The sequence below is a fragment of the Balearica regulorum genome, chromosome 20 (genome assembly GCF_011004875.1).
Source record: "Balearica regulorum gibbericeps isolate bBalReg1 chromosome 20, bBalReg1.pri, whole genome shotgun sequence".
NCBI classification, from domain to species: Eukaryota; Metazoa; Chordata; class Aves; order Gruiformes; family Gruidae; genus Balearica; species Balearica regulorum.
The window spans coordinates 12,036,103-12,049,172 of record NC_046203.1 but is presented as its reverse complement, the minus strand read 5'-3'; the positions used below and the strand labels follow the sequence as shown (position 1 = coordinate 12,049,172).

At 66.2% G+C, this 13,070-nt stretch overlaps 2 protein-coding genes across 3 annotated transcripts; one reads left to right on the top strand and one right to left on the bottom strand.

Moving 5' to 3' along the window:
• Positions 1 to 419: 419 nt before the first annotated feature.
• On the top strand, positions 420 to 2,352 carry LOC142604607 (ring finger protein-like). The gene has a single exon (XM_075772028.1). The coding sequence runs from the start codon at positions 927 to 929 to the stop codon at positions 1,905 to 1,907; it is 981 nt and encodes a 326-aa protein (XP_075628143.1). The 5' UTR covers positions 420 to 926; the 3' UTR covers positions 1,908 to 2,352.
• A 5,423-nt stretch (positions 2,353 to 7,775) lies between these two features.
• Positions 7,776 to 12,757, bottom strand: RNF208 (ring finger protein 208). 2 transcript variants are annotated; one of them, XM_075772304.1, is made up of 2 exons: positions 12,099 to 12,757; positions 7,776 to 10,747 (listed from the first exon to the last, which is right to left on the bottom strand). In XM_075772304.1, the coding sequence occupies exon 2, from the start codon at positions 10,050 to 10,052 to the stop codon at positions 9,255 to 9,257; it is 798 nt and encodes a 265-aa protein (XP_075628419.1). In that variant the 5' UTR covers positions 10,053 to 10,747; positions 12,099 to 12,757; the 3' UTR covers positions 7,776 to 9,254. The 2 variants fall into 2 exon arrangements, with proteins under 2 accessions (XP_075628419.1, XP_075628420.1); XM_075772305.1 differs by lacking the exon at positions 12,099 to 12,757 and adding an exon at positions 11,729 to 11,858.
• Positions 12,758 to 13,070: the final 313 nt, after the last annotated feature.

Below are 13,070 nucleotides of genomic sequence, written 5' to 3'. Positions count from 1 at the left end.
GACCCAGGCTGGGCTGGGTGTCTCCACGCTCCAGGGACAGCTGGGGGGGACAGTGTGGAGCTGCTGCGTGGCGGTCATCACGCTGGTGACACCATCCCCTTGCATGGGGCACTATCCAGGCTGCGCTCGTCCTTCCAAGCCCTGCAAGCTGCTTGTGGGGCACGGCAGAGAGGTGGCCCAGCGCAGGGACGGGGTTAGCCGGGTGAGGGGGCTGCACTGGGGCAGCGCAGGGCCCATGCTGCCATGCCCCACGGGCAGTGGTGTGGGGACTGCTGGCTGCAGAAGTGGCTCCATGTTTGCTGGGCGAGGAGAAGAGGCGTCCGTGGGCCCAGCTCCTCCCCAGCTCCCGCGGGAGCTGATTGGCGCAGGCATGGCTGCCTGCCCCGGGCCGCCTGCATTTGAGTCGCTTCCAGAAGCTGACAAACCAGACTGGTGAGAGCCAGGCTCGGCCCCAGCCCTGCCTGGCCCACAGCAGGCAGCAGCTGCCTGCACGGGTGCCTGCCACACCCGCACCCCTTGCCGGCACAGCGGGCAGCACCTGGCAGCGCCCAGCTCGTTGCTCTCTTCTCTGGACCGTGGCGGGTCAGTACTACTACGTCGGCGCTGGGGAGCAGGAAGAGGAGGAGGAGGAGGAGGAAGTGGCTGCTGGATGCTCACAGCGATGCCCCTCTTGGGGTGGCCTATCGGTGAGGGTGATGGGGATGCACCCCGCTTTGGGGCCTCCTGACCCATCAGCCTGGGAGGGGGTCCCAAACCGCGCCAAAGGGATGATGGGACTCTGTGTGGATGCCGCTGCCTTTAAACCCTTCTGGCAGCCGTGCTGAAGGCCAGCTCCTGCCCTGGAGCAGCACCCACGTCCCGCAGCAGGCCCCGAGGGGACTCAGGGGGTGTTGGGTGAGGGGAACGGCTGTGCAGCAGCCACCCCCATGGAGCCAGCAGCGGGTCAGGAGGCAGAGCCTGGTCCCCAGCTGGTGCAGGCAGCTGGCGGAGAGGGCTGTGCCAGGCAGCAGGGTGAGAGCAAGACTGTGGGGTCGGGGGACCCCGGGAAGCCACCCCGGCTTTGCGGAGAGGAACCCGCCGCTGCCTGGGGCCGCTGGAACCCGCCGCTGGCGGAGCACGCAACCAAGCCGCTCCTGCCCGGGCATGACGAGCCGCCTGCCCATGGTGCCTCCCTGCCTGCGGGGCAGGACCCTCCCGCTGCCGCTGCTGCTGCCACCAGCCCCATCCTCCCCCACGGGGAGAGCCCAGCAGCGCAGGGGGCGTCACGCAGCCTGGAAAGCGCCTCCAGCTCCATCCTGAGCCTCTCTGGGGAGGAAGAGGAGACGTCCACCAGTGAGGTGGTGGCAGAGCCGTGCTGTGTGCCAGCGGGCAGCGAGGATGAGTGCCCCATCTGCACGGAACCCTATGATGACCAGCAGCACAAACCAGCGCTGCTCAACTGCAACCATGGGCTGTGTCGCGCCTGCCTGCGTGCCATCATGGACACAGCCGCTGGTGCTGAGTTCGGCCGCGTGCGCTGCCCCATCTGCCGCCAGAAGACGCCCATGCTGGAGTGGGAGATCTGCAAGCTGCAAGAGGAGCTGCTCCTGCTGCATGCCCAGCCCACCTCCCCTGGCACCCTGACCACCTCTCGGCCCCCCGCCCTGCCGCCCCGGCGTCCGGGCCTCGCCGGTGCCCTCGAGCATCGCTTCCAGGTGCGCTTCCACACCAGCCGCATGTTTGGGTGCCTGCCCTGCATCCGCTACCCGCCCTGCCTCATCCATGGGCTGGGGCGGCTGGAGCGCCGCTGCCGCTGCTGCTACCTCCTGGTGCTGGTGCTGCTGCTGGTGGCTGAGATGCTCAGCCTCCTCCTCATCTTCCTCCCCATTGTCCTGATGGTGATGCTCTTCCTCATCCTTGATAAATAGCGCTGGGTTTGTACCTCCAGGATGGGCCGTGCCTGGGGAGAGGAGCCCCACTCCTGCTTCACCCCTGGGGGCTGGTGCTGAGTGGCGATGCCAGCCTGGAGCAAACTCATGAACCGAGCTGTCCGGGAAGCCCTGGCGCTGCCGGTGAGCCCGGAGCAGGTGAGGCAGTGGAGGAGCCAGAGCGGGCAGCCGAGGGAGGTGACCCCCAGAGCCAGGCATTGCCTGTGTCCTGCCAGGCACTGGGCACCACAGCGTGGCAGCAGTGAAGGGGCGGATGGAGCGGGAGCCCTTCCTGCACCGGGGGCACATCCCTGGCACAGGGCCGGGAACTGGAGGGGCTCTGCGGGCAGAGCAGGGCTGTGCCACGGGCTGTGCCGCCTGCGCCTGGGCCAGATGGACTGGGGTTCCCCAGCATGGACTGGAAATACAACTTGCATTTGTACCACAGCAGTGTCTGGCTGAGTTCAGTGCTTGGTCCAGGCAGAGCATGTCCCCTTGGGGTCCAGTGGTGACATGAGGAGGGGATGGGGACAGCCAGTGGTCCCCAGCCACCCTGGGAGAGGGAGCCTGCCCCCACTGCGGCACCTCCCAGCCCTGGCCAAGCAGTGCCAGCCCGTGCTCATGCCTTGCTCTGCACCACGATAAGAAAGCAAACATGGCTCTGTCCCTGCAGCCTGGCGCTGGCAGCACGGAGCAGGACGGGCCAGCAGACCCCAAGCACCCCAGCACCCTGTGCCCAAGGACAGGCAAGTTTGGCCCCAGCCAGGCACCGCAGGCGGAGGAGCCCACTGCACCATGGCACCAGGACTGTGCCCACGTGGGACTTGCCCACGGCTGCGGCCGGCAGCAGTATCTCAGCGCTGAGCGGGATATGGGCTCTGCTCTTGACTTGGCAGCCAGCCCCGCATGGGGGCTGTGCCCCAGCCAGCGTGATGCCCCGCTCCCTGGGACCTCCCGGGGGTGTTGCTGGGCCATGGTGCAGCTCCTCTGCAGCCTTGCTCCCCACCACGCTGTGGGGCCAGGGCTGGCAGTGACTTGTTGGGGATACCTGTGCCCTGAGGGGATGGGGACAACTGCAGGCTTTGGGGTGGTGGTGGTGGCAGGGGGTGTCAGACCTCCATGATCCCCCCCCAAGATCCCACTGGGCGGGTCAGTCTCCCGAGGTGCTGACACCCATCTTCGCAGCCTGGGATGTGCTGCTCCTTATTTATGCCTGTCAGCCTCCTCTCAGCACCCTGCCAAAGCTCTACGCAGACCCCATGCCAAATCGACCCCCTGTGCTGTCACCCCTCTCCGTCCCCACCCTGCCCATCCTGAGGAGCTGGCTGACACCGCCATGCCCTGTCCTCCAGCCTGGCCATGCTGGGGTTGTGCAACCAGCTGTGTGTCCTGGCTTTGCACTTCTCCCCCGGAAACATGCCGTGGCACCTCCCCAGGGCTGCAGCTGCGGGGGACTGTGGGGTCCCACCACCCACCCACCCACCCCTTCCCCTTCCTCCTGCAAAGGGAGCCAGGTCGGCGGGGAATGAGCAGATGCTCCCATGCCAGCACAACATCGCGGGAACCCCTTGTGCCCACAAAGGCAGAGATTTGGACCGTGGGCTTTGCCGGGGCTCTCAAGCTACTCTCAGCATTTGGCAAAGCACCAAAGCATGGCAGGCGGGAGCAGGGCACCCCAAAACAGGTCAGGCTGGGAGGCCCCCCCCCCCCCAGCCCCCTCGAACCGAAGAATATTTATTTATACCAAGTGGAGCAGCTCCATCAGGAGAAGCTCCAGCTCGGCCCTGGCTGGGGGCATTTTCGGCTAGATGGGGCCTGCGGGAAGGGGGGGGGCTCAGACACCCGGGGGGCCCTTGCCACCGCGTGGGAGGCCCGACACGTGTCCCTGCTCTACATTACATGGAGGGGGGAGAACGGTCTTTTGGGCAAACCAGGCCAGAGCTGTCCCCAGAGGGACCCAATGCAGCGCAATGCACCCTCCAGCATGTCGGTGCTGCCCTCGCCGGGCTGCCGGCACCTCCGGGTGCTAAAAACTGGAGAAGGGCACGTAACTGCCCCTGGGGATGGGGTCCCTGGGAGGGGACTGCAGTGTGGGACCCGTGGGCGATGCAGAGCCCGGCAGTGCCGCGGTGCCTCGGCGTGCAGGCAGGGCTGGCCCGCGGGAGCCTGGCTGCAATGTCCACTTGCAAGGACTCGGTTATATTTAGCGTGTCGAGATAGCGGCGAGCAGCACAACGAGCGAGCTGCAGCATGGCAAGCGGGGGCTGGGGGCAGCATGCTGAGAGCCACGGCAGGCTATGGCAGCGCTCTGGCTGCGGGGTACCATCCCCCAGCACAGCCACCCCACAAGCCCTGCACACAGCCCCAGACACCCTCTGATCCCTTGCAGTCCCCTTGCACCCCCACGCAGCACCACACCCCCCAGCAGCCACATGCACCCTGTCTCCCCATGCACACCCCACTGCAGCCCCCTGCACCCTCCTACAGCCCTCACAACCCCTCTGAGCACCCCAGTCACACCACGCACATCCCCATGCAGCCTTCCTCCACCTTCTCACCAGCCCCCCAGCTCTCCTTTGCCATCTCCCACTGCCCCATTGCAGCCCCTCAACCCCTCTCCCCCCCTCCATGGATTCCAGCACAGCCCCCCAAATCCACCCCATCTCCCCCCACCCCCTCGCAGTCCTCCCTGCCCCTTCCACAAGCCTCTCACACACACTTGCACCCCAAATGCTTCATTGCATCTCCCAGCTGCTGGCACCGGGAGGGTGACATGGTGTCCCCAGACAGGTGACATGGCTGTCCCCATCCCCGCAGGGACCTGCCCACTTAGGGTTCTGCAGGGCCGTATCTCTCTCCTCTGGCTTCTCCTGCTGAAGCCCGGTGTGTGTCCCCCACCCAGGTCCCTAGCCAAGCCCAGGTGGCAGCCAGGGCACCAGCAGCACAGCCAGCCTCAGGCATGCCCCGAGTGCACCCGGTCTCACCCACCTAGGCAGGCAGGGGTTGGGGGGTCAGGGGGTTGGGATGTCAGGGGCCCCAGCTCTGGCTAGAGGCATCCCCACCCTTTTTACACCACAACCAGCAGCATCTCCCCTTCCCCGCTCAGCCCCCACGCTGGGGACATGCCAGGGCTGTCCCCATCCTGCACCCGTGAGAGCGAGGCCAGAGGGACAGCGACCAGCGGGACGGCAGGAGAGCGGTGAAGCACCAGGAGCAACTCCTGCACCGAAATCTGACCTTGAACGTGGAGCTGGGCAGTGAGTGGGAGCAGGTGCCCGTGCCTGCGGGCAGCCCTTGTCTGGATTTAACCCCAGGAAAGCTCCCGGGCTCCCTCCCTGTGTGTGGGGCCAGAGCTGCCCCAGGGACCCGTCACAGCCTCTCAGGCTCTGTGCCACAGCCCGTTATCTTCTCATCGTGGGGTTGCACCTTGTTGTGAAAGCCGGGCGCTGGCAGAGGCCGTTGCCAGTGGCTTCCTCCCCACTGAAATGGCCGTTTTGGGTGCGTGACTGCCCTGGGTCGAGGTTTTGAGGCTGTGTGTTCCCAAGGAGGGCACAGCCCTTCTGCTTGGTCACCTCCTTCCCAGCCTGGCATCACGCTGCCACGTAGCCCAGCACAGACATCGGCCCCTGGGCCGTGCTGGGGCCGGATCCTCCCCCCACTCTGCACCAACGGGGAACTGTCCTGTTGTGCAACAGTGGTGAGGGTGGCGAGGCAGGATGGGTCTGGTGGGGCCACACACGCGGGGACCGGCCTCGGCGCTGCCCGGGGCTGCCCACCCATCACTGGCAGGAGCTCAGAGCTGCCCCCAGCCCCGCACGACCCCCAGCACCGACCAGCCCAGCTGCAGGAGCTGGTTTTGGGGAGAATAGCTGGAAAACATCTTCCACTGAACCCGTGCCAAAGGCTGACCCCCAAACTGGCAGAGAAGCTGCCCGTTCCCGGCCCTTCCCACATCTACACCAAGGGCGTTTGCAGAAGGGTCATCCCCAGGAGTCCCTTAACCTCCCAAGTCCTCTCTCCCACCATGGGCCGGCCCAGACACCGGGAGAGCCCAGAGCTTCATCCCATCCTGTGACAGACATTACATCAACCAGGAGATTTTAAAACCAGCTCATCTGAGAACTTCTCTGAGCATCTTTGCTCACACACATCCAAACCTGCTCCCACGGCAATGTCCCGGCCATGTTTAAGCAGTGGATGGGACTTGGAGCGCTTGGAAACCCAGCTTGAAGGCACAAAGCTCAGTGTGGCCATGGGAGTTTCGGGGCTTGGGAAGCTGGAGTGACTTTGAAAGACTTTTAATGCACCTGCAGCCATGACACGAGGGCTGGCACCGCACTGCTGTCCCTGTCCCCTGGCAGCACACCCTGGCCCCTCTTCCTACGAGCGCTCATTCGAGGTTAATAGGGCTGGAGAAATGGGCTGTCGCCCAGCACTTACTCCTGAAAGGCCCCATTTCTTCCTTAATTGCAACTCAAAATCAAATTAGTGGTTTTAAATTTACTCTGTACCCAAGAGGTACTGCGGGGGGGGGGGGGGCGGGAGAGGACACGCTGTACCCTTCATCCTTACATAATAAAAAGGGCAAATTCCTTCTTTGAGGGCAAAAATGCTGCCACCACCTCCTTCTGGTTGGCCCATTGCTTCGGTGTCTTTGGGTCCCTGCAGATGGAGTTGCTCATCCTTTGGGGTGATGGAGATGCTCATCCCAGACTTGGGACTGCCCCAGCTTCCCCAAGATTCCGCATCATTGGGCTCACTGGGGGGTCACTGTGACCACCCGGAGCCCCCAGCGCTGCTGCCAGGGCTGCATGTGCCCCCCACACCCACGAAGGACAGCGAGGATGCAGTGCACGGCCGGGGAGCTGGGTCACGGCCGCAGCACACTTGGGGCCAAGGACGGCACCGGCTGCATTATTGACGCTGTAATTCAGCACCCATGGACTAGGATGTGGTTTCATTTCCTGGGCATAGAACCCCCCTGGGGGAGTTAGTCGAGGAGTCGGCAGCCACCCCGCACAGCCTGCACCCCGGGGGGTGGGAGCTGCCTCAGAGCTCAGCCGTGAGCCGGGGATGTGCCAATGCTTTGGAAGCTGCTCCCCAGTGGGGAGTGGGGCTGTGTGTGCACAGAAAGCCTCAGTGTGAGCACACACACACATGCACCCGCCAGCCTGCGTGCACAGCTCACACCCCGGGGAACCACGCTGCCCCGGGAGCATCCTCCCGGCTGCTTCTGCTGCAAATTTCTGCCTCTTCCAGCTGCAGAGCCGCCACTGCAGCAACCCTGGGGTCCATTCGGTGCAGGCCGTGGGTGCTCCCCACTGATGCTGTTTGTCGGTGCTGCCAGATGCATGCCGGGCCCCAGGGCAGTCCCTGTGTGCAGCTGGGGATGGTGCAAAGAGGCCACGAGCGTGGCAGGGCCTGTGGGTGCGTCGGCCTCACCGGAGTGGGGCAGGGGGAACCCGGCACTGCCCGTGTCCCTGTCCGGCTCCCTTCGCCAGTGGGTGCCACCTGGGCCAGGCTGGTAAATCCTCCCCCAGCATACCATGTCCCTCAGGGAGGAACGGGACATCCAAAGGGTATTTAAGAACCCTTGGTGTGACTGGGAACCCCCCGCCAAGGTGGGCAGGGTACCCCATGGTGCCCAGCCACGTGTGGTGGGATGAGGGGCTGGGTAGGGAGGGGACACAACCGCATCAGAGCTGAGAGCCAGGTTGGAGGAGGTGTCAGTCCAGGGGAAAGCCCTTCCTCTGGGTATCTGCCCCCACCTCGCCCCAGGGACCGAGCAGGACCAGGGCGCAGCATCCCGACTGGTGCACAGCCCCGCTCCTGCCCGCAGCGACGCGCCCCCGAGACACTGGCTCGTCGTTCGTTCCAATATAATCTTTATTGGGGAGACTGATGGGGTTAGAACAAGGCCGGGTATAAAACATGATCATTGTCACAACCAGCAGCGGGAGGCATTGGCAGAGCAACACAGAAACGATATCGGCCCCCATTCTCCACCGGCAGCGGGGTGGGACCCGGGGCTGTGCCGGCAGCATCGCCTGCTCCCTCGGGGCGGGCAGGGGGTTGGTATGGCCCCTCTCCCTGGGTGGATGCTGGGCTTCGGCCACTGCTGGGGGCTGCTCTTCCCTCCAGAAGAGCCAGGGTGTGGGGCTCCACAGGGCCCCTCTGGCTCGCCCAGCACCAGTGCCCTGGGACCGGGCACTGCAGGCCCCCGGTGCTGCAGCTGTGCCGGGTTGTGCTGCTCAGCCCCGCAGAAGCACCCGCAAATTATGGCTTTTTCTTTATTTTTTTAGGTTTATTTTTTTGCTTTTTTGGCAGCAAACTCATCCCTCCAGGTGCCCTGGAGAAAGCAAGACTGTGCACAGGGGGCTGCTGCCGTGCCAGGCCCTCCACACAGGGGTCAGAGCAGAGGTGCTGCTCCGGGGAAGGGACTGTGGGCAGGAGCCAGACCTCTGCCCCCCTGCCCAGCTGAACCCCCTCGAGTACCGGACCCCCCGCCACCCCCTTGAGCCATCCCACGGGGCATCGGTGCAGGGCACCGGGTGGAGTGGCAGAGAACGGGAACAGCTCAATGCCTTTGTGAACGCGTAGCGGCCTGGGATGGGGTGGCCAGGGATGGATGGGGAAAAAACAAGAATCCTCCAAAACGAGGATAAAGTGGAGCTTTCCTCAAGGGCCTGCGGAGGAAACGGGCCGCGTGTCTGCTCGCAACCGAGGGGCTGGTGCGGCGGCTTGGCGTGGCTACAACTCGGGTGCGTGGCAGCTTGGCCACTGAGATGAAAGCTTTGGCAAATAACTTACAGAGAAGGCGGGGGGGGGCAGCTGGGGACCTGTCCTCACCTCCCATGCCGGGCACGCCACCCGCTGCGGCATCATGCACCTCCAGGGCTCCTCGTGCCGCTGCCGCCGGGTGATGGGGAGGGTGTCGCTCTGTTCGGGAGTCCCGCTTTCGGGAGCCGCAGGGAGAGAGGAGGGAGAAAGTGCTCAGGGAAGGAGCACCGCGGGATGCTTGATGCGCAGCAGGGGCACCCACCACAGGATGGGGGGAGCTGGGGCCCCTGGATGCGCTGGTGGACATGCTACCCATCCCAATGTCCCTCTCCCCAGGCACCACTGGGGTGTAGGGGGCCACCGCCAGGTCCCAGCGTCCCCATCGCCCCCCACCAGTGTCGGCAAGGACGCTGGTCCCCCACGTCCTTGGCTGCAGCGAGAAGTGGAACATCCCCGGGCTGTGCCATCGGCCAAGATGGGACCGGGGACTGGCCGCGGTGCTGCGACATCCTCTCTCCCACCCACCAGCCGCCTCGCTGCCGGGAGGTACGGGCAGGGGCACGGGGCTCACATGATGGTGCAGGAAGACAGCGGGTTTCGGATGTGGCAGGTGCAGGCAGCCCCACAGTACTGGCGAAAGGTCTGGTAGCAGCTGCGGTCAGTGTCGCTGCTCCACTGGACGGGGTTGGCAGCCAGGGCCTCAGCCGGCAGTCTGTTGAGGATACTGGTGTTGACGGCCAGCGCTGCCAGCCCGTAGTCGGTGAAGAGGACGGTCTCCCGCTTGCAGGTGGGGCAGGAGATGAACTTGTACTTGGGGCAGGACTCGTAGAGAATCTGCAGGCACTCCTCGCACACCGAGTGCAGGCAGGAGAGGATGCGGGGCCGCTTGTTGGTGAAGTTGTACATGTGGCCGCAGGTGGGGCACTCAAGGGGCTCGCAGGGTGTCGAGGGGTGCAACACGTACTGGTTGACGATCACCTCGTCCGACGGTGGCTGCCGGTGGTAGCAAACCTCTGAGCTGCCCTTCCGCTGGCTCTGGTACCCACGCTCTCGCCGCGGCAGGGGGGGAGTCCGGGGCAGCGGCAGGGGGCCGGGGGTGGCATCCAGGGCAGGGATGTCCCCGCACGCCTGGTTGACGATGATCTCGGACTCGGAGGGCCACGCACGCTTGGCCACGAGTGGCGGCTCGCGACGCGGGGCTGGCGTGTAGCGTGGCTGTGAGGCCTGCAGCTCTGAAAACTTCTCCGGGTGGATGATTTTCATCGCCTCCATTTTAATGATGACCTGTTGCCCTTTCAGACACGACATGAGTATCGTTTTCACATTACTGTCCACTGCTCTGGGGTCTTCAAGGGATGCCTGCATGAGGCTAAAACATGCCAGCAGCCTGCTGAGCTTTCAATCTTGGTCTGGCCGCGGAGCAGGAGCATGGGGAGCAGCTGCTGGTGCAGGAGAGCATCCTGGGGAGATGGAGCAGTGCCAACAGGCCCCGCACCCCTCTTCTCCAGCCAGCCCCGAGGGCGGCAGGCACAAGGCCGGGGAAGGCAGGGCTCACAGCGGCATCCTGCCCGCCTTGGAGGATGCTCTTGGGCGGATGATCAAAGCGTCGGATCCCCGCAGCGCCTTGCCGGGATGTTAACGTGACATTGGCCGTCACTCGGCAGCCCCCCCTTCGCCTTCGCTGGTACTTCCCGCGCTGGATCAGCTGCAGTTGGGAACGATAAATTGAGGACTGTGGTGCCAGGCGCTGCCTGGGGCAGGTGAGTCTGGGGGAGTCCCACAGAAACCAGGGGCAGCCCCCGCCTCGCCCCAGCCCCCGCCTCTGCCTGGCCTTTATTCCTGTTTACGTGCTGTGGGATCCTCGTGGCGCTGAAGAATGTGTTTGCAAATTCCTTTGCTCTGACTTCCTGGCTCTCCCACTCACCGGCAGCTCCCGCAGGGCAGGGGCTCAGGGAGCATCCCACGCCGGAGGGCAGCTCACCTTGGCTGGTGCCGGGGCTGCCACACGCCTTGTCCCCGCCGTCCCCGGCACCTCTGTCCCCAGCTCAGCTTCGTGCTCGCTGGAAATGAAAAGCGAGAGGGGTTGGATTCAAGGCTCTTCAGGGATCTGCCGGCAGCCAGCGTTCCCTTGGGATGCGTGCCCGCCTGCATCCCAGCAATTTGGCAATTCAGCCCTGCAGGTCCTGTCCATCCATCTGCATGTTTGGGCCAGCGGAAGTGGGAGCAGGCAGGTATTTTCCCCCCAGGCATCTCCTTGGCAGCGGGGTCCCGACTCCCCCCTCTGCCCTAGGGGCCGGGAGGGTAGGTCCCCCTGCACCCCGCTGGGATGCAGGGCCCCTCCCGGGGGGGCTCCCCTGCCGGCCTGCCTCTGCTCAGGATTTTCTCTCACGTTTAGCCCCTCCTCTGCTCGGCGGATCTATTTTTACCTCCGTCTCTTGCTCCTGATCTGTCCCTGCTATTATCCCTCCCTCTGGCTTCCTCTCCCCCTTCCCAGCTCCCTGCCCTTGTCCTGGGGCTGCTGGAGAGGACAGGCCACGTTTGGGGGCAGGAGACGGGGGGCAGGCAGCCAGCCTGTGGCCATTTTCTCCCTCAGCAGCCCCAGCGACAGCCTGTCTCTCCTGTGAGAAGGGCGAAGGCGCTCTCCTCCATCATGCTGCAAATCCTGTTAGAGGGATGCCTGCTCCCACTGAGCCCTGCCAGGCCTGACAGAGGGGGCCCGAGGGGGCCATCCGGTTGCAGCAGCAGCCCTTGGGGATGGCGAGAGGCTGGGGGGGCTCAGCCCTGGATGCTCGAGAACGGTCGGGGGCTGGATCCCTGCCCGACCCCAGTAGGGGTGTCCCCAGGGGCCATGCCCTGGTGGCACTGGGGTCCTGCTAGCATCCTGCCATGCCTGCCCAGGGGAGAGAGGCCTCGCGTCCGCATCGCCCATCACGGGCCCACATCCTGCACCCCGCACCCCGCAAGCAGCATAGATCCCCCCACCCCGCGCACAGCAGCCGCCCTGGGGGCTCTCTGCCCACGGGTCTCGTGCAGACACTCACCCGCAGCACGCCGACGGGCACGGCAATCCGTGCGGCCGGGCAGCTGCCGCACACAGCCACCGCGTTTCCACGCTCACACCGTCACACCCCTTCACGCACAGCCCTGGCGCAGCACCCTACTGGACCCCGCATCCCCGTCACCCCTGGGGCGACACAGCCCCCTCCAAGACACGCGGCATCCACCCCTGCAATGACCTCCCACCGCAATCCCCAGCCCCACGCCCCGTTGCCCCACGCCGCGCTGGCACGCTCGCAGCCCAGCAGTGCACACGCATATGCACACCCGCACGCACACACACACACACGCCCGCGCCTGCGCGCCCGCAGGGTGATGCCCCCCGGGCGGCCCGGCCAGAAGGACGGTGGTTACCTGCACTGGCCCGCCGTGCCTCGGCCGCGGGCTCCCGGTGCGGCCGTGTCCCCGGTTCAGCCTCCAGAGCCCCGCTCCGTCCCCGGCAGAGGTTTGGAGGCCCGAGCGGCTAAAGGTTATCTGAAAGGCAGAGGGATGCAGGCGCTGCCCGTGCAGAGTGCCGGCTCCCCGAAGATGCTGGCGGCTCTTCACCGCCGCTGCCGGCCGAGCCGCGGCTCCCGGTCCCGCTTCCCACGGCCCCGCCGCCTCCTCCGGCAGCTTCTCCGGCGTCGCGGGGAGGGCAAGCGGGCACAAAGGCAGGGCTGGCGGCGCCGGGCTCCCGCCGGCTCCTCCGGCTCCGGATGCTCCGCGGGGACCAGATGCCGGGGTGGGGGGGGGGGGGGGGCGGCAGGTAGCGCCGCCGCCGGGGAGGCACCTTCCGCCCGCCCCGCGGCTCCGCTCTCCCTCCCCCGGTTCCCCCGCCGCCTCCTCCGGCCGCGGAGCCCCCCGCTCCGCGCGGAGCTGATGCAACACTCCCCGGCCGGCAGCGCGGGCTGGCTGCCTGGGGGGGGGGGGGGGGGGGCTGCGGCTTGGGCACCCCCCTTCCCCCTCCGGCAGGTGCAGGCAGGCAGGCAGGCTCCGTCCGCGCTGTCCCGCGGGGCTCGGCGGGCGCGGGCGCTGCCTGCGCGCTCCCGCTCCGCTGCCGCCCGGCGCCCGCAGTGCCGCCGCAGTGGTGCAGCCGGCTCACATTTCTCTCGCTCAGCAGCGCCGGGGCCCGCCGGCCGCAGCGCCCGCCGCCCCGCACACACACACACGCGCGCACACACACACGCGCACACACACACACACACGCACGCCGCCCCGCTGCGGCTCCGCTCCCTTCCTGCCCCGGCCCCGCCGCGGCCCCGCTCCTTCTCCACCCCCACCCCCCGCTCACCCCCGGCCGGGTCCCGGCGAGGTGTTTCGGAGGGGCCTGCAGTGACTCAGCATCCA

Bases quoted from the DNA above. Each gene is read 5' to 3' on its own strand.
- LOC142604607 (XM_075772028.1), top strand. From the start codon at position 927: ATGGAGCCAGCAGCGGGTCAGGAGGCAGAGCCTGGTCCCCAGCTGGTG.
- RNF208 (XM_075772304.1), bottom strand. From the start codon at position 10,052: ATGCAGGCATCCCTTGAAGACCCCAGAGCAGTGGACAGTAATGTGAAA.